The sequence below is a fragment of the Hevea brasiliensis genome, chromosome 5 (assembly GCF_030052815.1).
Source record: "Hevea brasiliensis isolate MT/VB/25A 57/8 chromosome 5, ASM3005281v1, whole genome shotgun sequence".
Lineage (NCBI taxonomy): Eukaryota > Viridiplantae > Streptophyta > Magnoliopsida > Malpighiales > Euphorbiaceae > Hevea > Hevea brasiliensis.
This window is the reverse complement of record NC_079497.1, coordinates 111,175,414-111,197,561: the sequence shown is the minus strand read 5'-3', so window position 1 is coordinate 111,197,561 and position 22,148 is coordinate 111,175,414. Positions and strand designations below refer to the sequence as shown.

Here is a 22,148-nt window from a genome sequence, read left to right as displayed (position 1 = left end):
ACCAATTTTAATATGATTTCAATTTACGGCTTGAGGAGGAAAGATCGAATCAAGCCGTATAACTGATTCAATTCTAATTTAAACTCCTAAAATTGTTGACCTAAATCAATTTTAAATTTGATCCAAATCGATCCTAATCCGATTGAAAACCTGAACTAGCCCCTTGAATTTTTTTTTTCTCCTGTTTTCTTTTTGTGTTAGAAAATTCAGCCAACTAAACCACACAAAATGGAATCCAATAAATCCAAGAACAAGACACATACACTTGTCACTTACCTTAGAACCAACTAATGGTGACGTGTAATATAACACCCCACTCATTCTCTGCTTTATTCCCACATCCTCAGAACCACCACCCATGTAATAATCTCACGTAATCTTCTTCCCTTTCGCCAAGAACACACAGAGCTGCAAGAGATTAGGGAAAGATATAGCTCCCTCCACCAAGAAAGAAAATCCTAGCTACCAGCATGAAGTCTTGTAGTTTTCCACTAGAACCAAGCAAAACCCATGGCCAGTTTCTACATAATCACATTGAAACACAGAGCTTCTTTCCTTCAAAAACTTCCTACGATCTGCACCATCACCAAGGTGATGGAAAGAAGAATGATTTAAAATGCATAACCTCAAAGACGACTACGACCCTCCTGCAGTCTAATAATGGGCAGCAGCTGCCGGTGCCAGCAGGAGATGATGCAATAAAGGTGGTTAGAGATCATATTCAAGAGCCCAGTAGTGATTGTGCCTCCTCCAAGGCGTTGCAGGATGATTGTTGTGGACGTGAAAGACTCAAGAGACATAGGATTGATGCTGCAGGTAGTGTTTGGATCCCTGATATATGGGGTCAGGAGGAGCTTTTGAAGGACTGGATCGATTGTTCTGCATTCGATGCTTCTTTAGTGCCTAACAGGATTATGTCTGCTCGTGCAGCTTTGGTTGAACAAGGAAGAAGAGCCACCAGCTGTTCTGGAAGATTAAGAATAGAAAACAGGTGTTGATGATGATGAATATCAAATTGTTTTCCATTCCCACTTCTTTTCCATTGTTTTGATATTAATTAGAGAAAATTAAGTACATAAAAATATCGATAAAGTGCAATTAATTCCCTGGTTATGAAATCGGATTACTTCCTTCTTGTTTCTGTTTCTAATTAGTAATTAAAATGCATGAATACGAGGGATTTTCTAGACTGAATTCTATGGCACAGAGGATTTTGTGCACCAGAATCGTTATTTGAGGTGAGATTAATACTGTGGATGACTTGTGTCCACCCCACCAGACTCTGGATTGGAGTTGTGAACCCTGTCATTTGTGGTGGTCGTCCAGTTTGTTTTTTTCTTTGGATCAAATTAAATATTGACGGGGAACCACAAACGCAGCCTCCATGATGTACCATAGCTGTTTTTTTTTTTTTTTTTTTTTTTTTTTTTTTTTTTTTAATTTGAAATTTTATAATTTTACAAACGATGTTGCTTCTTCTATATTACTAGAAACAATTCACCCGCTTTATTTGTTAATCTATGTCTGCTACGATGTTGTATGTTTAATATGATATAATTGATTGTCATAATGACATAAAATTTTAATTTTGAATTTTCATTTAATTATACCTCGTTAGATTTGTAAAATTATAGAAAAAATAAACCAAATCTAATTCTATCCTAAAAATTAACTATACAATTAAATCCTAGCAGACGTACTTGGTTCTTATTAAGAAAATGATATTGATTTCTGATCAGTGGTAAACGCTGTAAAAATATTAATAAATAAGAGGAATGGATCAACCCTTGTTATTTGAAACCCAATCCTAGTTTAAATTACAGGGCAAATGAGTCATATCGTATCCGAGTTTCTAACGCCAGGCTAGGGGAAGAGAAGACATCGAAAGGTCCAAAACTGACAAATTTATTGGCAAAATAGAATACGAAATTGTACCCTATCTACTGTGATAATCAATGATTCTGCTAAAATAATAACTGATAATTCCCTAATAAATATATCAATTTTTTTTAAATATGAATATATCAAATTTCTTAATTTCACAAAAAATGGGGTTGGGGCTGAGGCCATGGAGGAGGAGCGTTTTACAACTTTATCAGACCATACACATCATAAACCTTGAAAAAATGAAGGGCAAAATGGAAGTCAGCAAAAGGATGAATCACGCAAGAGTTGCGAGCTCCCACATCTTTATACTTCCATCATCACTTGCGGAAGCAATAAGCCGATTCTCCTGTCAGGTTTTAACAACAATATACAGAAAAATGGTACTAAGTGCCACTTCACCACTAATAAAGACCAGTTATGAGATAACAGTAACAATAACAGCAAAACTTTAATAACAAATTAGATGAGTTGGTTATCACTTCGCCTCCAGCCCGCATCTCTCAATTTCTCTACTTACAAGAACCGGTTTAAGTTATTTACCGAAAAAGATTATTAAAAAAAAAAGGAAACTTTGGCCTCAAAAGACATAGCCATTAGTCTCTTGTGGAAAAGGAGTGGTCTGAACTCTAAAGTCCTAATCACCTATGGCTGTTGGGAAGTAACTGAAAAATCTCAGTAAAACAAGAGTGGGGAACCGGAACGAGAGTGTATAGCAGAAGTGGTTTAATAGCCAATCATTAGAAGAGAACTGTAACTTTCTTCAGTTCACAAAAAGATTAAAAGAAACATTTCTCTATCAGAAGAGCACCCCATGATCCATCCACCCATCATTTCAGATTGATAACAGCACTCAGTTCAGTACAAATATTAGTCATTTATATCATAGTTACTAAATTCAGACTGAACCGGCCAGTTGAACCATTAAGTTGGTAAACCAGCCCTCAAACTGGTTTGGGTTTATAATTGAATTAGACAAGAAAGCAACTCAACGTGACCAAGTTGACCCGACGTTTGAATCGATAAATTGGTATGACCCGATTGACCCAGATGGTTCAATTATTCAATTAAATCTCTTTTTTTTTTATTTTTTTTTATAGAAAATTAAACTTAAAACCTCATAAAAAAATCTTTAAAATCAAAATCAATTGAGTTAGCTTAATAGATATGTTTTTTTTTTTTTTTATTTTAACATATTTATTTTTCAATATATACTTAATATTTCATAAATATTAAGAAAAATTATACATTTATAAAAAATTTTATGCATTATATTACTTGAATACTTTTATATAAAATCTCAATGATTTATAGAAGAAATCTTACCCCAGGGCCCCATTGTACTGAATTTATGTCCATATCATGAGCCTTTTCACTTTTCAGCAGGAGTCCATATGAAGGAACCTGTAAGAAGCATAAGCAAGTTTTTTCAATTCAAGTCAATTCTTTCCAAACTCAATAAGAAAAAATTGGTACCAAGAAAAGGTAAGGCTTATAAACATTCAAGGACCCATAATCGTGAAGTTCATCATATATGATTTCCTTCATGATGTTCAATTATAATCCTTCACATTCATAACTCAGATAATTGTTTCATTTGGTTAGACATTACACATCCTATGCCTTGATAATGAATGCAATTCCTTATCAACAAATACAAGACTCAAAGGCTTTGCTACACAGGATTTAGCTTTAGAAAGATGAATATAGGATCCTCTACCTGAAAAATGAACAAATGAATTCAAATGGCATAAATAGGATAAATGAATTAGACGGCTTTTCTCATATATATACACATATGCATCTTTTTATAAAAAATTTATATGCATGCTAGTAGTTTCAAATGCATCACAAGCAATTTAAAGGCAATGCTACCCCATGGTGATGAATCAATAGATACAACAAATGTGAGGGAGAAATGATAAGATACCAAGCCATCTTTGCTCTCCACAAAAAATCGAATAGCATCATCAGCCGCTCCACTGGCTATGATACCTTCCCTGTCACATTCACATAAGAAATATAATAAATTCAGGATCAGAAGGTACAAGAAATATCTTAGTTATGCAGATAAAAGTTATGGTTGAAGTGTTCAGAAAAAGACAAATTTCCATATGTACTTGGAGATTTTTTGATATCCCCATATAAACAGGCTGAAGTCTTGATCACATGACAGGCTTGTCATCATAAACTTTTTTTTACTTTCTTTCCCTTTTCCAGCTGAATGAAATGAGATGAGCATCAATATCCAACTAAACAGCAAATCCCAAATCGTTCATATCTAATTTTGAAATGAAAGAATGTAGAATAAAATCAGCCTGTCTAGCAAAAAATTTCATTCAAACTCCATAGTCCATGGCTGTTTTGGTTTCTCAATCCTACATGGTTCATAAGCTACACAATATATGATGAATATATGATGTTCTGCAGCAATTGAGATAACATTCAGAACAAAATCACTTCTGTAGAAGTTCAAGGAGATGACTAACATTTAAGTCATTATGCATTTAAGCCTTAGAAGATTATAACAACCGTTCAAAGGTTAACATGGTAATCAACATAAAATTCAAAAAACTGAATGACCAAATATTTATTACTTTTCTATTACTAATAATTTCATGAGAAAGAGATTTCTTTTTGGGTTTTGGTTGGGGGCCAGATTTGTAAAACCATGAACAGAAATCATTATTGCAATTAATTGAAGTTTTGTTACCTTGACCAGTCAACTGAAAAAATTGTTCGATCATGATAACCTGATAGAGTGCATACGTGACTCCTGAAAAAAAAAAGAAAAAAAAAAAACACACACACACACACACGCACACACACACATATTATCAACAATTTCCAGTTTGCAATAGGCATGCACATGCCAAAATTAGATAATAAAAATAAATAAATAAATAACTTATAAAAGCATAAAATAAACAAATGATCCATCCCTAACATATGATAAGCATAATTTTCATAAATTTGGAGGAAAAAAGGAACTTTAATTCTGTGAAAAGAATTTTGAAATAGTAAAATTACTGAGAGAACACTATATATTTAAATCAGGCAAAATGTGATGTTCCACATAACTCACAACATTCCAATTTTTCCGCAATTATGTGGTTCTCCAGCCTTTTAAGAAAAATGCATTTAAACTATTGACACTCAGTGGAAGCAGGGGAAGTAACTATGGAATCTCAAAACTATCCCTGTTTCCCTCTTTGTAACTATTATAATTCAAGAACTATAGGACTGTTGGAATATCACTTGTCGGAACAAGTCCCACATTGGTAGTGTACAAGAAAATTACGGGGCATATAAATGCGGGCAAACCAAACCAAAATGGCTTGGACTATTTTGGTGATGGGGAGCCCAATTTAGCTTGTAGCCTGCCAGTTTGATATTCACACTCCCGGGTCCATAATTATCAACAAGGACAAATTTCTTTTGGTTGAAAATGAAGGTGGATGGGTAATTTGGGATTAGGTTTGTAATATAAATTTATAATGCCAAATAAACACCATAACACTTGGCTCAGAAAATCAGATTGTATTATGTCATGACCAAATCTGCAATTCCTTATTCACGACCAGAAATGCTCAATGATAAATTTGAAAGTATTTGCAATATAACTGATTCTTGTAAGCATGCAATCTACTGCTTGGCATTAAAATGCTTTCCATCAAATGTTTCAGCAATAAGGATACATAATTAATGAAAGAACCTTTTGCTTTCTTTATATTAGAGTCATAGTATAATCTTTAAAATATAGAAAATTTCTTGACCCGTTTGTTTATTCCAAAATAGAACATCTCAAACAGCATTACACATCCTGTCATAGGTAGAAGATTCAGTAAGTGCATGTTTCTCACCAAGTTGTGCGGTCATCACCAGATACCATTCTTTCAACATCTGTTTCCCATATCTTTAGAGTAAGATCATCACTGCAAAATCAATCCAGTTTCTTTTAGATCCCTTTACAGGAATTATCGTGATAGAATTCCTTAGTATTAAGATAAAATTATCCCAATCAAATATCTATCTAAACAAGGAAAAGGTTTCACATACCTACAGGTAACCATTTTGTCTCCTTCAGCATTAAAAGAAAGTGCCCAAACAGTAGAAGTGTGACCACTGAAAAGAAAACAAACTAGATCTAAGTAGGCCAATTAACACATCACAAAAATAAATTGCCATTAGGCCTACAATATGCCCATGCAAAGGAAATCAAGTTCATGCAAGACCTAATTGACCAAGTTATATCAATTACATAACAGTGCAAGACAAAGAAAAATTAAAAAAAAAAAAAAAGAATAACAAGAATGTGTCCATATGAAGAACTAAAAAGCAAATGAGGAGGGAAAAAAAAGTAAGGAAGGAAGGAGGGGAGAATGAGAGACCGAGTAAGAGGTAAGGGTAGTACTTGTTGGATTCACTCAAGGTTTGAACACAGCACCAATCACCATCACCATCCTCAGCCCAGACCTGTAAATAACATTTAGAAGGGAACAGCAATCAATTGTCTATATAAGGATATTATAGAGAAAATTGAAGTAGGAAAGCAATTTAACCAATACAGTACCTTAATGGTGTTATCATAGCTACAAGAAAATAAAATGTCCACAGTTGGATGCCACTTAACCATTTTAACATCTTGTGTATGTCCTTGCAGTACTGAAGCACACTCAAACTCATTCCCTGGCATTACTTCCCAAATCCACACAGATTTATCTCGACTGCATGTTGCAAGCAGAGACCCAGAAGCATTCCAAGACACACTTTTGACTTCATTTTCATGACCCTACTTTCCAGACAAAAAAAGTAAAAAGAATATCAGAAATAAAATTACAAAAAGGTGGAATTTTGTGTGTTTGGGGTGTGGGGGGTGGGGTGGGGTTGTCATTCGATATCTTACCATCATTTCTAGTGACCATAACAAGTGTGAAAGAAATTCTTATACACATCTTATGTATTTATAACAGATAAAGAAGTGACAACCAACAAGAGATTCCATTCCACGAGCATGAATAGAGAGCACAATTAAATTATAGACATACCTCCAAAGTAGAAACACATTCAAAATCACCCCCAATGTTTTCCCAAATGGCAGTAGTGGCATCAAAGCTTGCAGTGGCCAATAATTTCCCAGATGTTGACCAGGCACAAGATCGCACAGTTCTCGTGTGTGTTTCTTCCAAAACTGCCTGCATAGTCACATGATATCATTATGAATTCCCAGATAAAATCGATAAACTCTTATCACAAATAGCATCTCCTTTAATATACCATCAATCACAAAGCAAAGTGAAATGCAGGTTGAAAGAAAAACAGGGTGGGATAAAATTCCAGGCACTGAGATCAAGACTTCAAGGATAGGCTAAGTGAATGGTAAGCTTAGACAATTACATGCACTAGTAAGCACTTGTTTCATTGGCCCAGCTGAATAAATAATTAAAGAACAGTAAGCTCACAGACTCACTTGCACTAGGCAGCACTTATTTCATATTTGAAATGAAGAGTTATTACGGTTTCACAGATGCATACAGACAGCAAACAAAGGAAAGAGATAAAGTTTCTACCTTTCTGGTCAAAGATATTAATTGTGCAACTCTGATCACCCAGTATATAAAAGTAATTAACACCATTTAGGCGAAAATTTTAATTGAAGGAATACTCATTGTATATCCTCTAGCTTTTAAATCCTAGAAAACCAGTATTCCTAACATTTTAAAAATGGAAATATAGTGATAAACCCCTTTACATAAATACTTCCAATGCTCTGCATGTTAAAAATCTACAAGCCAAAATTCCGTCCTCTACCGTTTTTATCATAAACCAAATGCTCGTTGTAAAGTGATTTAAAGATTATTATATTATTCTATAAGAACTAGAAAACCAAAGCATCTACAGAACCAAGTCTAATCCAATTATTTAACTTCATTAAGTTCAACTCTTACTCGATCAAAATCCAAAACAGCAGAATTCGACTTCCATTTGCGCTTCCACACTTTCATTTGCTCGGCAACCAAACAGGACAACATAAACAAAGGAAATAGGAAAACACAAACCTTGCAGTCCCAAGAGCGAGAGGAAGGGCTCTGCTCCCAGATTCGAACAGTCTTATCGCCGCTACAAGAAGCGAAGACCGGAGGAATGTCACCGGTTCCGGTAGCTGGATTCCAAGCGAGGCTCCAAACCCTATCGGTGTGGCCATGAAGTTTCTGGATCTCCCTGAGCTCAAAGTTGCCGTCGACTAAATCCATGGTGCCAATTGCATAGAAATAAATAGCGAAGTGTGATCGGAGAAAATTGGATAGTGATCGAACAGCAGAGTTTATGAAGCGAGGTGAAGAGTGATAAGGGAAAAGTGAAGTGAAGAGTTTGCTTCAACTCTTTCGTTCGCGTACAGTAGAATAACGATCACTGCAGTCAAGTTTCACACGCGCGCCGCCTGGAATGCCAAAATTAAATAATGGACAAGGAGCGTGGCCAACTTGTGTTGGATCACTTGGTTCGACGGCTTGTCGTCTGTATGTAAATGAAGAAAATTTGATTTTTTAATCAACCAATTACTGTTCATATTCAACATATAATAACAAGCAGTTAAATAAAATTTAAAAGAAAATTAATGTAAATAAATATATTCTAATATATTTTTGCACTTTATTTGGATAAATATGATATGTTTTCTTATTTGAATATTTAACGAGAATAAAACAATAATAATAACCATTAAATATTATAAAAATTAATTAAAATATAAGAAATAAAAATCCACGTTCTTAGTAAAATTTAGAGTTATGTGAATCATTAATCTTTAATTTTTTTAAATTACTTTTTCAATTAAATTAGGATATAATTTTTTCCTCTTAAAAAAAAGACATTTTTTCTCCTATTTTAATCAAATAAATTTATATGTAGCAAGCATATATAATATGATATTAATGTAACACAATATATTAATTAATATAATGATTTATAGAATATCTATTTATCTGCATTAAATTAGTTACATATTTTTTTTTAAAAAAAAAACTTTTAAGTTAATTACATTTTTATGGAATTAGAAATTTTATAAATTGCTAATTACAAAATTTTATCACCAATCAAACAATACTCTAGGGCTTTTGTTGACTAATCGTATGTAGTCCCGAGTAATCGGGTCGACCCGTTGAATGACCCGGTTTCATCTATCGGCATCCAATACCAATATACCATCATCGTTACGATTCACAAGCAGCATCTCCATTTTTTTTGTTGCCCTCTGCAAGCCCTAGAGCTCAGATCCGACGCACGATATCGAAGCCGATCGCCATGGAGCATACCACTCGAAGAAGTCAAGGCGGCCTCTTTGAAGGTCTATACAGGCTGATTATGCGCCGCAACTCCATCTACGTCACCTTCGTCATCGCCGGAGCTTTCGCCGGTGAACGGGTAAGAATGTGGAGTTTTTAATCTGAATAACTCGTTTCGCTATATTTGATCACCCAGTCTAGCCTTGTTGTTATTATTCTCAAATGCTTGGTTTAAAATTGGACTTGGTTTGATCTTGATTTCTAAAGGGAGTTGGGCGCTGCTGTGTTTATTCTGTTAATTATGGTACTTGGATTTCATTATATTTATTTTATGTCTCTTAGTTCGGCCATGTGTTTTGTTGATTTGAAATCTGGAATCAGAAATGTTGGATATTATCGTTGTTTCGCTGTACCCAAAATCACATAGTAGACTTTTTTTCTTTTTTTCTTTTTTTATTGATTGGTATGGAAATTCTGTTTACAGAGATTTTCTTCTAGTTGTTCTCTGTTTCTTAGCTGTGGGGTTAAATTTCTTGAGTATTTTATATGGGATTCAAAATCAAGAAGAGAAATTGAATGATATTGATGCTGAATACTGTGTGCTTCTTTGTAAAAGGTATAAAGGGAGCCTTGTTCAGTATTTGATTTAGCTAAATATTTGTGGCAGTCACATTATGCATCTTTAGTTTCTTATGATATGTCCAACTTATGTCGCAATTGATTTGCTGGTTGTAGGCTGTGGATTATGGAGTTCGTAAGATTTGGGAACACAACAATGTTGGGGTATTTCTGCTCTCCTATATTCCTTGTTTATGTTAAGTTTTCCTGATTTGATGCGAATGTGTGAACCATCTAAGCTTTGTATTTAACAGATAAGAACCTTAACAATATATTGATATAATTATATAAATGATATATAATATTTTCCACAGTTATCCACACTTCTATACGTTGCTCATTAGCCAAGGAAATATCCTCTGATGGAATGATGATAAAATGCGGAGTTCATCTAGTAACAGCAATCTAATTGGGCAATTTTTTTTTCTTCTACGGTACAAATGTAGGACCATGTTATGCATCGCCATCAATTTTTTGCAGGAGACTTCCTAATCTTGTTTACCTGTCAAGTAGATATCAGAGACTTCCTCACTTTCTTGTCATTATCAGCTTTAGTTTTCAGTGAGTGTTGGGCATTCTCACTCGCTTGGTTCATAACACTCATCAAGAGTTAGACTATGGTTTTTGTTAGCTGGAGCAGTGTAGTAGCACTATAGGACTTCTGATTCCTAGTGTATTAACTTTACAGGACTTTTGACTTATAAACTTCATAATAACTTTTGAGTGCATGCCGTTACGGTGGGGGATCACTTTGAAAATAAGGCACAATAATAGGATACATTGGTTATGACTAATTTGTAATGTCCCTGCCTCCCTGCTGTTGTTTTGGAACTAATTTATTTTAACTGCCATAATGGTTTCAGACTTTCTAGGTTGCAATTTTAAGGCCTTGATTGTAGAAACAAGTAAACAAATTTCCCCGATCTCTAACTTATCGCTCTTTTGAATTTTGGTGCATGAGGGCCTTTTTGGGAAAGGATCTTCATGAAGTTGTTTCAGAAATGTTGAATGGCCCTTTAAATTGTCCAATTTTGTAGGTCATTACTAACTCATTTCTTGTTTCGGATGAAACAAATTTTCTAATTTAAAAAATTTAAAATTTTGGTTACATTGCTTAGTAGAGTGTATTTACATGAAGAACCAAAAATAGGATGTTGCTGCTTCATTCCAGTTGCAATTTAAATTTAAAATTTAGAGAAGTGGTTATATTCCAATTGAATTCCCCCAATAAACTTCACTTTAAAATGTAGTTTTATTTTGTGGGTGCCTCTTGTATTAATATCATTCCAAAATTTTCTTGAAAATCAGTTATACACGTCATCACTGTCTTCTTTTGCCATTAAGAAATTCAAACTAGAAGTCCTGTTATCTGTTATTTTCCGCCACTCATCATTGTGAGTTTGGATACAACATTTTCAAGAGTGCCTAAACGGTGCTTTGTGCACTGCAAAATCTATTTGTTTTAAATATCGTACTCAATTGGTGATGTTCACATCTACACACATACACAGATGATATGTACTCAATTTGTATTGCAATCGTGACTTTGATTTGTTTTGTGTATATACTGATGCACTTGCACTGTTTTTATCCAATTTATTATCAATCACGTTAGACAACTTTCCAACCACTGGAGGCAACTATTAGGCCGAAGGAAACTCAACTCATGAACCCCTCAACTTATGAACCTTGACTGCATTACCTGGTTGCTGCTCCATCTCATTACTTTTGTTACCTCTGATATGAATTTTGATCCTTTTATTCTCTGTTACAGAAACGTTATGAAGACATTCCAGTTTTAGGGCAAAGGCAATCAGAGGAGTGAGTTGAACTCCTTTTTCTTGCCATTTTGAAGTTTCATATTGAAGATTCGGAGCAAGCATTTATGTAGTGTAGCAAGTTTTGCAATAAAGTGTAATTTGTTTGGATGCACCAGGCTTGTTTCTAAACCATGGTTTCCTTCAACTGTGCCTTCTGGAATTATTAAACAAGCATAAACTCTGTATGGATAACAATGATTTGGCTGATAACACTGTGTTCTTCATTTTGAATTTCTAATTAGATCTCTTCCTCGTTTGTGTTTTGGCCTCCAAGCCCCCTCCCCTTATGTGTAGCCTTCATAGGTTACTTTTGGTTAATGCGAGGTCTTACCATTATCATATTATTGTAACATGAACCAACTGGAGTTTCTTAAAAAATCACGTAGAGAATTTATTACAACAACAATTAAGTCATCATTTTAAATTAACCAACGATCCTAAAATTGATACAAATTAAATCCCTCAACTTCCGATATTGTTTCATCTTCCCCTACACTCCCACCTCCCTTGAGAAATCTCAATGGGCGTTGGTGGAACTGGCATTAGAATTCCAACTTGGGAAAATTCAAATAGGCATTTGAAGCAAATAAAAACAGCAAGCAACCAAGAGAGGGATACCCATCTTTCTAAATGAATTTGAAAGTACACTTCATGCTTGATGTAAATTGCTCTGTTATTTTAAATAAATGTAGTTTGTTTTATGTTCGGTATTAGCCGCTCTGTTCTTGTGTTGAGGAATTATCATTATCTCACAAAGCATTCAAATTTAAGAATTATGATACCTCACAAGGCATTTAAGAATGGGATGATGGTAAAAAGAATTATGAACTTTGAGATTTTTAATGATTCTATTTCAAATTTTTTTTAATAAACATAATTTGAATTTTGAAATTTTTAATAATTTTATTTTACATTTTTTAATAAAAATATTTTAAATTTTAGCAGTTTATTATACCGTTAAAGATAACGGTATAAATGTCTAAAAAAATCCTAAAATTTTACCTTTTTTATAATTATATTTTAAATTATTTTTTTAATAAATATATCTTGAACTTTAAATTTTACTACAGTTGAATCTCACTATTAATTGTCTTATTAAATGTTAACAGAGGTGTTAAGTTAGTCCTTCTAATCCCCCAAATTAAAACTAATTAACTCAATTTACAATAAAATAAATTATAATTAATGAATTAATGGATTCTATTTTGATGTTGTTAAGGTGGGTCTAATTTTGACAAAACAAAAGTGAGTCTGATTGAGTTGTTGAGAGAGAATATTGATGAAGAGTGAGGTTGAATCTTCTTAGGGACAGAGTTAGATTGAACAGAGGTGTGTATCAGAAAGGTGATGGCTTGTCGAGATGATTAAGTAGTAAAAGTAGTGTCAATTTTCCTAGGAATGAATTTTATTTTTCATTTATTGTAAATTAAGTTTAATTAGTATCAATATGGGGATTAGAAACGTTGATCTGACACCTTTGTTAGTATTGTAAAGGCAACTAACAAAGTGGCTCAATTATAGTGAAATTCAAAGTTCAGGATATTTTTATTTAAAAAAATAATTTTATGGTACAATTGTGAAAAAAAGTAAAATTTATAAATTTTTTAAACATTTTCTATGCTAACGTAACAAAATTCATGATCTTAATAGCAGAATAGATAACAAGGTACAATTGTAAAAAATTTAAAATTTAATATATTTTTATGAAAAACAAATTTAGAACAGAATTATTAAAAATCTTAAAGTTTAAGGTATTTTTAGACTTTACCCCTTTAAGAATTATAGTTTTGATAATTCAATTGGGGCGATAAATGATACCTATTTTGTAACATCCCTTACCCGATCTACAGTATAGTCAAGTAAGACGTATTACATTCGGTGCCGGAGCACCCTATTTTATCCTGTCTTATACCATATTAATTTAAATTCCATTTACTTATATTATTCCATGTATGGGGAAATTTTTTTTTTATCACATATTATTTTTGTGGAGATCTGAACGAAGTCTCCTCTGTTTTTTTTTTATTAGTGCATAGCGAGTTCTATTATTTACCTGTTAAAATCCCATATCCATATCATTTTTCATAAAACATGTCATGTCATCATAATACTCATAATCATTTCAAGTAAATAAAATACTTCATTTTATTCATATAAAATAAAGTACAATATTTACAATTTTATTTACAATCACAAAATGATTTACATCGTTTACTTACATATAATAACCAAAATGCAAAATTTAACTATACATGAGCCCTACCAAAATGGATCGTCAGTGACAATCTATCTTATGTGAGATCGATCAAAGTTACATCTAAGCTCTCATGACTATTGGTGGTCTCATGTACCTACGTGATGGAAAAATCAACGCGCTAAGCATAATGCTTAATGGTGCATAAAATAAAGGAAAAATAACTAAATAATTAAAATAATTATTCTATGTATAATTTCATAAACTTCTAAGTCATTTACATATTTTATGAAATTTTGGGAGCAAGTAAATTATTAGGATCTTCTTTGTTCATTTATGTCATTTTTAATCTTATTGTTCATATTTGTAATCTCTTCTTGTAATTATTTAAATTTAAGACTTATTACTCATATCTGTGCCCAAGTAATCAATAACAAACTATAAAGACTGGATACAACGGAGTATACTAGTTAAACATCCGTATGTTTAACATGTATACATTTGTCATGTCAGGCACAAGGCCAGCGAGCAGGCATGAAGTCAAAAATAAAATCAGACACAATGGCCAACGGGCAGGCATAAAGCCAGTAGAATAATCATCTTAGACATATATTGTCTATCAATGATTATTTCTGTGGGCAGTACTGTAATCTGTAGTCCCTAATTGGTATATCAATCGATCAATACTATATAAATAAGTCCAGGTATACTTTGGGCAAAATAGTATTTTATGTTATGTACTATTAAGGGTTCTTACATGTTATTATTTCACTTCATGTACTATCTATACTTTATATCATTTTTATGTCATTATAATGGGGACATAGGTCCCAAGCGTATTTTCATATGACTTATGTGTTTAGCAACTCATTTTGATTAACTTCATATCATACAACAAGTCATTTTATGAACCTTTCTCAAGGTCCAGATTTGATGTCTTAAGTTCATCTAATAAATTGGTCAAGATGTGGCCACTGTTTGGCCACACTTCCTTCATGGAAGTTGTTCCTCTATGTCTTGTCTTTGTTTTCTTTTTGATTCATGTCATTTGAAGTTTTAGAACTCAAGTTATGGTCAAATTACCATAACTGATTCCTTAACTCACTCTAGTTCCAGAACCAGGCAGATCTTAGAGTCAATCTTTCCCTAATTATTTGGACATGTTACAGCTACTTTTAGGCCTAATGTTCTTCATAGAGGTTGTTACCCTATGTCTTATGATAAATCAGAAATTTGAATTACAATTTTTCAATTTTTGTAGAATTAGTTATAGCCAATTAACTGGCTTGGACTCAGGTACCTTATATCTACAAGATTTTAGGTTCAAGTAAGTGGTTTTGACTCCCATTTTAGGGTTCTTACACTCTAAATTTGAGGCAAGTTTTTAAATCAAAGTTGTAACCCTATCTCTTAGGTTTCTAGAACAGTTTGGCTCATCCCATTTGGGATTTCCTAGCCAAAGTTATAGTATAAAAATTGTTCTGGGGTAAAGTGGTGATTGAGGCAAATTCTAGGATTTGGTGTACTAACTTATTCTAAAAATTTGACTTAGTTCCCTTGGGTTCTGGGTTCTGGTCAAAACACCAATATTGTAGATCTATGTCTTATAAAAATTTTGGCACTAGTTTCATTGTATTTGCAATTTTGTGGACTAAGTTATGGCATTTTTGCTAAAACTGGTTGGGTATGCCTAAGTTCAGAATTTCTGGGCAGTTTGGTTCTAGACAGTTTTATTGACCTAATTTATGCTAACAATTTGATTTGGTTAGAGGCAGATCTAGTGTAACGCCCTCACTTTACGTAGTCCGAACATTCAACTGTTCCGGTGACTAATATCGGTCCGAACAGTCAAAATATTTGGAACTACACTTAAATGATATTGAGAAGATATAAAATGATGAAAAATAAGGTAAGAAAATACAAGAAAAATTAAGAGAAAATAAAAGAGATGAAGTGCAATGAGATTAAATGTATCGAAACCGTAGCGATGGGTGACCGCACTGGGAAGTTACGGCGAGGATCGTTGACTAGCCCTGGACAGCGAGGAACCCTGAGAAATATTTTCGGGACCTAATTAAAGGTCTACGAAGGTAAAATTGACAGTGAAAATGTCAAAGAAAAATTAGTAAGTCAGTACAAACGAAAACAAAAATTAAAGAAATCGGCGGGTTAAGGAATTAATCGATAGTACCGCAAAAGTGGAAATATAACTCGAAGAGGGGCATTTTGGTTATTTGACACCTAGAGTTGACTTTTGACCTAAATGTCCATTAAAAATGAGTAGCATTAAATATTGAAATTTCATGAAAATAAGAAATTAAATATAAAATGTAATTTGAAGAAATGTGAGGGCATTATTGCAATTATGGAGACTTAGATTATAATAATAATTAAACTTAATTTAGTGGAGGTATTTAAGGTTGCATGTGGACAGATTTATCCACTAAACTTATCCCATTTTTTCAAGAAACCATCCATGGCCGAAGAAGCTTCCCCAAAATTCTCCATGGCCGCACCATGCAAGGAGCTCAAGTTCTCAATGATCAAGCCAAATTTCTTCTACTTGTCTTCATTAAAGTTGATCACCACACTTGGGGAAGGATATTGGCAGCTGAAAGAGAGATTTGGAGAAGTTTTGACAAGCTCAACTTGAGGTAAGTGCCCATTTTCTTCCCTTGTTTAACTAAAATTTGTGTTGAGTTTGAGAAGTGTTAAATGGTGAAAAAAAATGAAGGAAATTGAGGGATTTGATGAGTATGGACAAGGTATTATTTTTTGCAGCCATGATTGTTGAAGAAACTTGATGTGTTTTCACTTGAATTTGATGGGTAATGAGGTTAATTAGAGTGATTAAATGTGTAAGAGCTTGATTTCTATGTATATGTGTGAATTATGAATGTAAAGTGAGATTATGTATTGAAATTGGGAAGCTTGATGTATATGAGCAATTTGGGCAGCCTTGATGTGCTTAGGAAGACTTTGATTTCATTTGTTTTTTTATGGTAAATTAAGAATAATGGATTGTATAATATTGATATTGATTAGGTTTGAACAATTGAATTGGTTATGGGACAATTGATTGATTTGTTTGAATTGATGGATAATTACTTAAGTTAAATTGTATTTGGGCATTGATTGAATTGTTGGATACTTGATCAAATATATTGTGGCTGAATATTGATTCTATTGAACTATTGTTGGATAATTGACCAAGATGCAATGTGTATGGTCTTCATTAGAAATGCACAATTGCAATGCAAAGTATGGTTAATTAGGGCAGTATGCATTTTAGGTTATAAATGGAAATGTGTGACCACAATTGGTATGAGGCCAATTGGAGGTGAAATAGGACTTATAATAGACCAATTCTCATGTATAGGTCATGCCAAAATTCTGCCTAGAAGTGACCTAAAAGAAAGACCAAATCCGGAATTGCTTAACATGTAAACCCAGAATTTTTTACTATATGAACAGTAGCCGGTATTTTGGCCATAACTCACTCAAAAAAGATCCAAATGAACTAAAATTTATATCATTGGAAAGTTTAGACATAGGGCTACAACTTTGGTTAAGACCACCAAGCCCAGAAATGCCATTAAGCAAGTCAAATTGATTGCTCAAGTTGGGTTACAAAAACTGGCCGAATTGACTTTGACTTAAAAATGACCTAATTGTGCAATATAAGTTCAACTTGACCAGCCATAGTAAAATGACCATACATTGGTCTACACAACTCCAAATGACCTAAAATCAGTGCCAAAAGTTCAATAAGACATAGACCTACAATATTGAAATTTTGACCAGAACCCAGAAATCAAGGGAACTAGGTTAATTAAGTTGACACACTAAATCTGTAATTGGTACAATTGACCATTAAGTCCAGAAAATTCAAATAGGCATATCTCCCACAAGAAGTTTCCAAATGTATTGAGTTATACCAATCTGGAAAGTTAAGAAAGATACCTAAAACTTTGTTTTAGGCAACTTACTCAAATTATAAATGTATAAGGCCAGAATTTAAGGTTAAAGCCAGTGACCTAATTGAGGACCATGCCAATATAGGACCTTTGAGTCCAAATCAACAATTTGACTATAAATAATTCTATAAAACTTGACAAATTATAAGTAAAATTTCTTATTGACCCTAAGACATAGGGCAGCAATACTTATGAAGAATGCTAGATCTCAATGTTATTACAAACAGCCCAAATAAATTAGTAAAGTCAGAACTAAAAATGCCTAATAAGGAAGTCAAAATTTAGATTTGACCTAGTTATGGTTAATTGACGATAACTTGAGTTATACAACTCCAAATGGAGTGATTCAAAAAGGGAATTAAAGCTAAGATAATAAGGAACAACTTTGATGAAGAATATTTAGCAAAATTCCCACAATAATTAGACCAATGGCACAGTAGAATACAGTGACCCAAAATGCAAAATTCAAATGATACAATTTTAAGCAAATTTAATGCTACAATTAAGTAGGCATGAAATAAATCATTGGATTAATTATGAGATATGGTATTGAAACACTGTAAATTGTGTGTTTCATTTGAAAAAGAGACTGGAAAGGGATCTTCAAAGGAAAAACAAGAATTGAAGTAAATAAGAGGTTTGTGCACAACTAGTTTTTAATTGATTTTGTTGTGAATATTTCATATGATTAAATGACGTTATTTTCCTTATGTATTATGTTTATCAAGTATTGGATTTAATTCAATGATTATTGAAATTGTTATAGTATGTATGAATTTAGCTTTGTGAAATGGTATTTCAACAATTATTGAGCATTGTTGTGGATTAAATAAATTAGTTTTGGAAAAATTGTGATAAAATATGTTTTGAATTGTGATGAGCATAAAATTATTGGATATTGAAATTGACATTGAATTGAATTGTGTTGTGATTTATGCTCACAAAAAGGACAAAGAGATTTATGATATTGTTTTATATCTCATTATAGATGCTTGACTAGGTTATTACTCGTCTCTCTCATTTGTTGAGAAGACAATGGAGTTAGCTTTGTTTTGATTACCATGGTACGTGCACAGGCTTATATTCTCCTTTTATTAGAGGTTAGATTTAAGTTTTTCATGGCTCTTTCGGAAGTTTCATTATTGTGGTGTGTACTGTGCACGATGATTCGACCTCTCCGACCATAGGGAGTTAGAATCCAGATTCGACCTCCTCGACCATAGGGAGTTAGAATCACCCTGAAGATGGTCCTTGCGGATTAGTCTTGCATAATTAGTGAGATAAAGAATGGTTTTTGAATAGTAAAGAATTTCGATTTCAAATGGGATTTTTGCATAATTGATTTTATTGGAATTAATCTTTATTTCCATAAATTGTTGTAATTTACCTTAAATGTTTAATTGTGATTTGATAAATTGAATTTCGTGATCAAAGTCATTTTATACAAATGATTTATATTATTGGCAATGAATATTTTGATTTTTGAAATTTGAAGAGTATCCAGATTTCCAAATTATTTGCTGTAATTTTGCTAAGGTATATTGTACTATGTTTTAAGTTATAGTTGTGCACCACTGAGTTCACCACTCAGCGATAGCTTTGTATGCTGTCGCAGGTGAAAAGAGCATAGAGCAATTGAGTAAGCTTCCTTGAAGACACATTGGGACTAGCTCCGGGTATATCATAGGTATACCCTTGTCTATAGATTTTGATGTATGCATGTAATTATATATATGTAAATTATTTAAGCAGTTGTACAAAAACTTTTGTAATGTTATTTTAGTGTATCATTGAAATGAAAATTATTTATAATATTAATTTTAGTACTTTAATGAATGTACTATTTAATTTCTTCTTGAATTTGAATTTATGTATGGTTTCCTTTATGATGAGTTTGAGTTTAAAATGAATTGAGATAGTTGATGCAAATGATTTATACATTTTTTATATTGAATTGTGTTGAGAAATGATTTGAAATGGATTTATGGTTGAGCAAAAATATTGGAAGTATGTTTCTTTGCAGGTTTTAAAGAACTGTTTTTTCAAAAATACAACTGGCACTTTGCCGAAATTTTTGTAAAAATTGCAAAAATTTTAATTACCTGAAAATTTGATTTATGACTTAGTGTCAAATAAAGGTTTTTAATATTTATGAAAAATTTATCCACCACTTTCAAAATGAACGAAAATTATTTTAAAATCCCTTATAGTATATTTAATGAGTTATCGGTAGGCGAAGTACGGTAATTCATTAACTGTACTACGGGATCATGTTATGCCTTACGGAGGGGTAGGGTGTGACATCTGGGTTCTGTGATCTTTATAAAAAATGTGATGCTATGTCTAAGATTTCCAATGGTATAAAAATCAGATCATTCTGACCTTTCTAGAGGAAGTTATGAGTACTGTTCATTTGATCATTTTTCTGGGTTTAGGGTATGAACAGCCGAATTCAAGCAGGATTTAGGTCAATTTGTGGACGAAATTTGAACATGATTTCTTCATGAAAAATGGAGTATTTTAGCCCTAATTTCATCTTCAATTAGCTTCATACCAATTGGAACAACACAAATTCAGTTATAGGTCAAAAATCACACTGGACTCAAAGAGTCCCACAACCTGCACAAAGAGTACACTCCCAATTCATTTCCTCCAATCTCCCAAACTACAATTTGGCATACATTGCACTTCTAATAAACCACAATCAATCTCAATAATGTCAATTACAAGCAATTTCACAAAAACCCTAATAGTTAGGTCAAACCCTAACTGAAAGTTTCAATGTCAAGTATACTTCCATGCAATTCAATTTCTAATACATTAAACTTCATTAATCAACTTCACTAACCAAATCAAAACCATCAAATTCACTCACTTCCTAAGGCTGCCGAAAATTAGTGACCCCATATGTTCATGAATTTCTTTTGATTTCTTACAATTGCTACTTATCTCAAGTCAAATTCAAAGATTAAAAGAAGAAGAAAATGAGAAAAGGCACTAACCTCTTTGATCAACTTCTTCAAGTTGCCAAACTCCAATTTCTTCCCTTCTTACTACTACTACTAGCTTCTCCAAGGTATGGGGATGATTTTTAATGAAGATCATTTAGGGTTTTATGGTGGAAAGCTTAGGGAGAATTTAGCTTGCAAGAAGAAAAAATGGAGGAGGCTTTGGGATGAGAGGTTCGGCCATGGGAGGTAAAGAAAGAAGATGACCACTTTTAATTGATTTTTATCTCATTTTGCTTCCTTCTTATCCCTTTATAATTATTTTTTTAAATTTTAATTGGTCACCAATTTTTAATTATGTCATTACACATCATGCTTGCCTCATAATTCCTTTAACTTCTATTTATATTTCTTTTTCTATTCCATAATTCATGATTTAAATTTATTTTTAATATTTTATTCTCTCTCATTTTAATTGATATTTTTAATATCATTTGTACCTTAGTAAACCTTTAATTAAGTCCTAAAAATTATTTTCTAGAGTTCTTCGCTGGTTTGGGGTCAGTAACTGTCTTCACAGTCGCTTCCCGGTACGGTCACCTATCGCCGTGACTCCGACTCGTTTAACTCATTTACAATTCATTTCTTTTATTTTTCCTTAATTTTTCTTGGTCTTTATTCAGTTAATTTATGCCTCCTCACTCCAGTTCAAGTGTAGTTCCAGATATCCTAGCTGTCCGAACAGACATTAGTCGTCGAAACAGTAGAATGTACTGACTACTTAAAGTGAGGGCGTTACATATTTTTACTTTGTAAATTTAGTTAGAGGTGTAATATGTAACAACCTGATTTTTTAAGATAAATATATATAGAAAATATTTAAAAAATTAGACTATTAATTTATTACTATTTTATTCATGGTATTAAATTATTATTTTCATGATAATGATATTTTTTACTTTATGAATGCTATTGTTACATATATTATTATTACCATTATTTTAAATCGCTATTTGTAATATTGTTATTATCAAAAATAAATTAAAGTTAATTAAGATTAAATTAAAATAATAATAATTAAATTTCTTTAGAGTATTAATATTTTTATTATTACTAAAGTTCTATTAAATTTAAATATAATAAAAGAATTTTGGACCTAATTGTAAATATCTAAAAGTTTAGAGATCAATAGGGTAATTAAAAGTAAAAAAAAAAAAAAAGATTCAAGACGCAGCTGCTGCCCCCCCCCCCCTTTCTCTCTCCCCGATCCCACTCTCCCCCTCACTTTCTCCCTCTCATTCTCTCTCCGACCAACCAACATCAACGCCGGCGAGACACCAAAGGGTTTCCCTCACGTCAGGATGACCAGCAGACAGTGATAGCACATGGTAGTAGGCGGCAGAGAGAGAGAGAGAGAGAGA

At 32.7% G+C, this 22,148-nt stretch overlaps 3 protein-coding genes across 4 annotated transcripts; 2 read left to right on the top strand and 1 right to left on the bottom strand.

The window, feature by feature from the left end:
• Nucleotides 1–324: 324 nt before the first annotated feature.
• On the top strand, nucleotides 325–1,130 carry LOC110634351 (uncharacterized). The gene has a single exon (XM_021783310.2). The coding sequence runs from the start codon at nucleotides 471–473 to the stop codon at nucleotides 996–998; it is 528 nt and encodes a 175-aa protein (XP_021639002.2). The 5' UTR covers nucleotides 325–470; the 3' UTR covers nucleotides 999–1,130.
• Nucleotides 1,131–1,887: 757 nt separating this feature from the next.
• On the bottom strand, nucleotides 1,888–8,352 carry LOC110634350 (protein CIA1). The gene is made up of 10 exons (XM_058147426.1): nucleotides 7,944–8,352; nucleotides 6,933–7,079; nucleotides 6,458–6,676; nucleotides 6,299–6,360; nucleotides 5,944–6,009; nucleotides 5,748–5,819; nucleotides 4,598–4,660; nucleotides 3,815–3,884; nucleotides 3,211–3,288; nucleotides 1,888–2,233 (listed from the first exon to the last, which is right to left on the bottom strand). The coding sequence occupies exons 1-10, from the start codon at nucleotides 8,136–8,138 to the stop codon at nucleotides 2,162–2,164; spliced, it is 1,044 nt and encodes a 347-aa protein (XP_058003409.1). The 5' UTR covers nucleotides 8,139–8,352; the 3' UTR covers nucleotides 1,888–2,161.
• Nucleotides 8,353–8,979: 627 nt separating this feature from the next.
• LOC110634358 (cytochrome b-c1 complex subunit 9, mitochondrial) lies at nucleotides 8,980–11,864 on the top strand. 2 transcript variants are annotated; one of them, XM_058147423.1, is made up of 4 exons: nucleotides 8,980–9,309; nucleotides 9,906–9,953; nucleotides 11,404–11,493; nucleotides 11,563–11,864. In XM_058147423.1, exons 1-3 carry the CDS (start codon nucleotides 9,190–9,192, stop codon nucleotides 11,479–11,481), a joined length of 246 nt encoding a protein of 81 aa, XP_058003406.1. In that variant the 5' UTR covers nucleotides 8,980–9,189; the 3' UTR covers nucleotides 11,482–11,493; nucleotides 11,563–11,864. The 2 variants fall into 2 exon arrangements, with proteins under 2 accessions (XP_058003406.1, XP_058003407.1); XM_058147424.1 differs by lacking the exon at nucleotides 11,404–11,493 and having other exon boundaries at nucleotides 8,997–9,309.
• The last annotated feature ends 10,284 nt before the right edge of the window (nucleotides 11,865–22,148 follow it).

Coding starts and splice junctions, on each gene's coding strand:
- LOC110634350 (XM_058147426.1), bottom strand. CDS start 8,138: ATGGATTTAGTCGACGGCAACTTTGAGCTCAGGGAGATCCAGAAACTT. Junction 7,080..7,943: donor CTCGCTCTTGGGACTGCAAG/GTTTGTGTTTTC, acceptor GTGACTATGCAG/GCAGTTTTGGAAGAAACACA. Junction 4,661..5,747: donor GGTGATGACCGCACAACTTG/GTGAGAAACATG, acceptor TTTTTTTTTCAG/GAGTCACGTATGCACTCTAT.
- LOC110634358 (XM_058147423.1), top strand. CDS start 9,190: ATGGAGCATACCACTCGAAGAAGTCAAGGCGGCCTCTTTGAAGGTCTA. Junction 9,310..9,905: donor GAGCTTTCGCCGGTGAACGG/GTAAGAATGTGG, acceptor TGCTGGTTGTAG/GCTGTGGATTATGGAGTTCG. Junction 9,954..11,403: donor GGGAACACAACAATGTTGGG/GTATTTCTGCTC, acceptor CAATCACGTTAG/ACAACTTTCCAACCACTGGA.
- LOC110634351 (XM_021783310.2), top strand. CDS start 471: ATGAAGTCTTGTAGTTTTCCACTAGAACCAAGCAAAACCCATGGCCAG.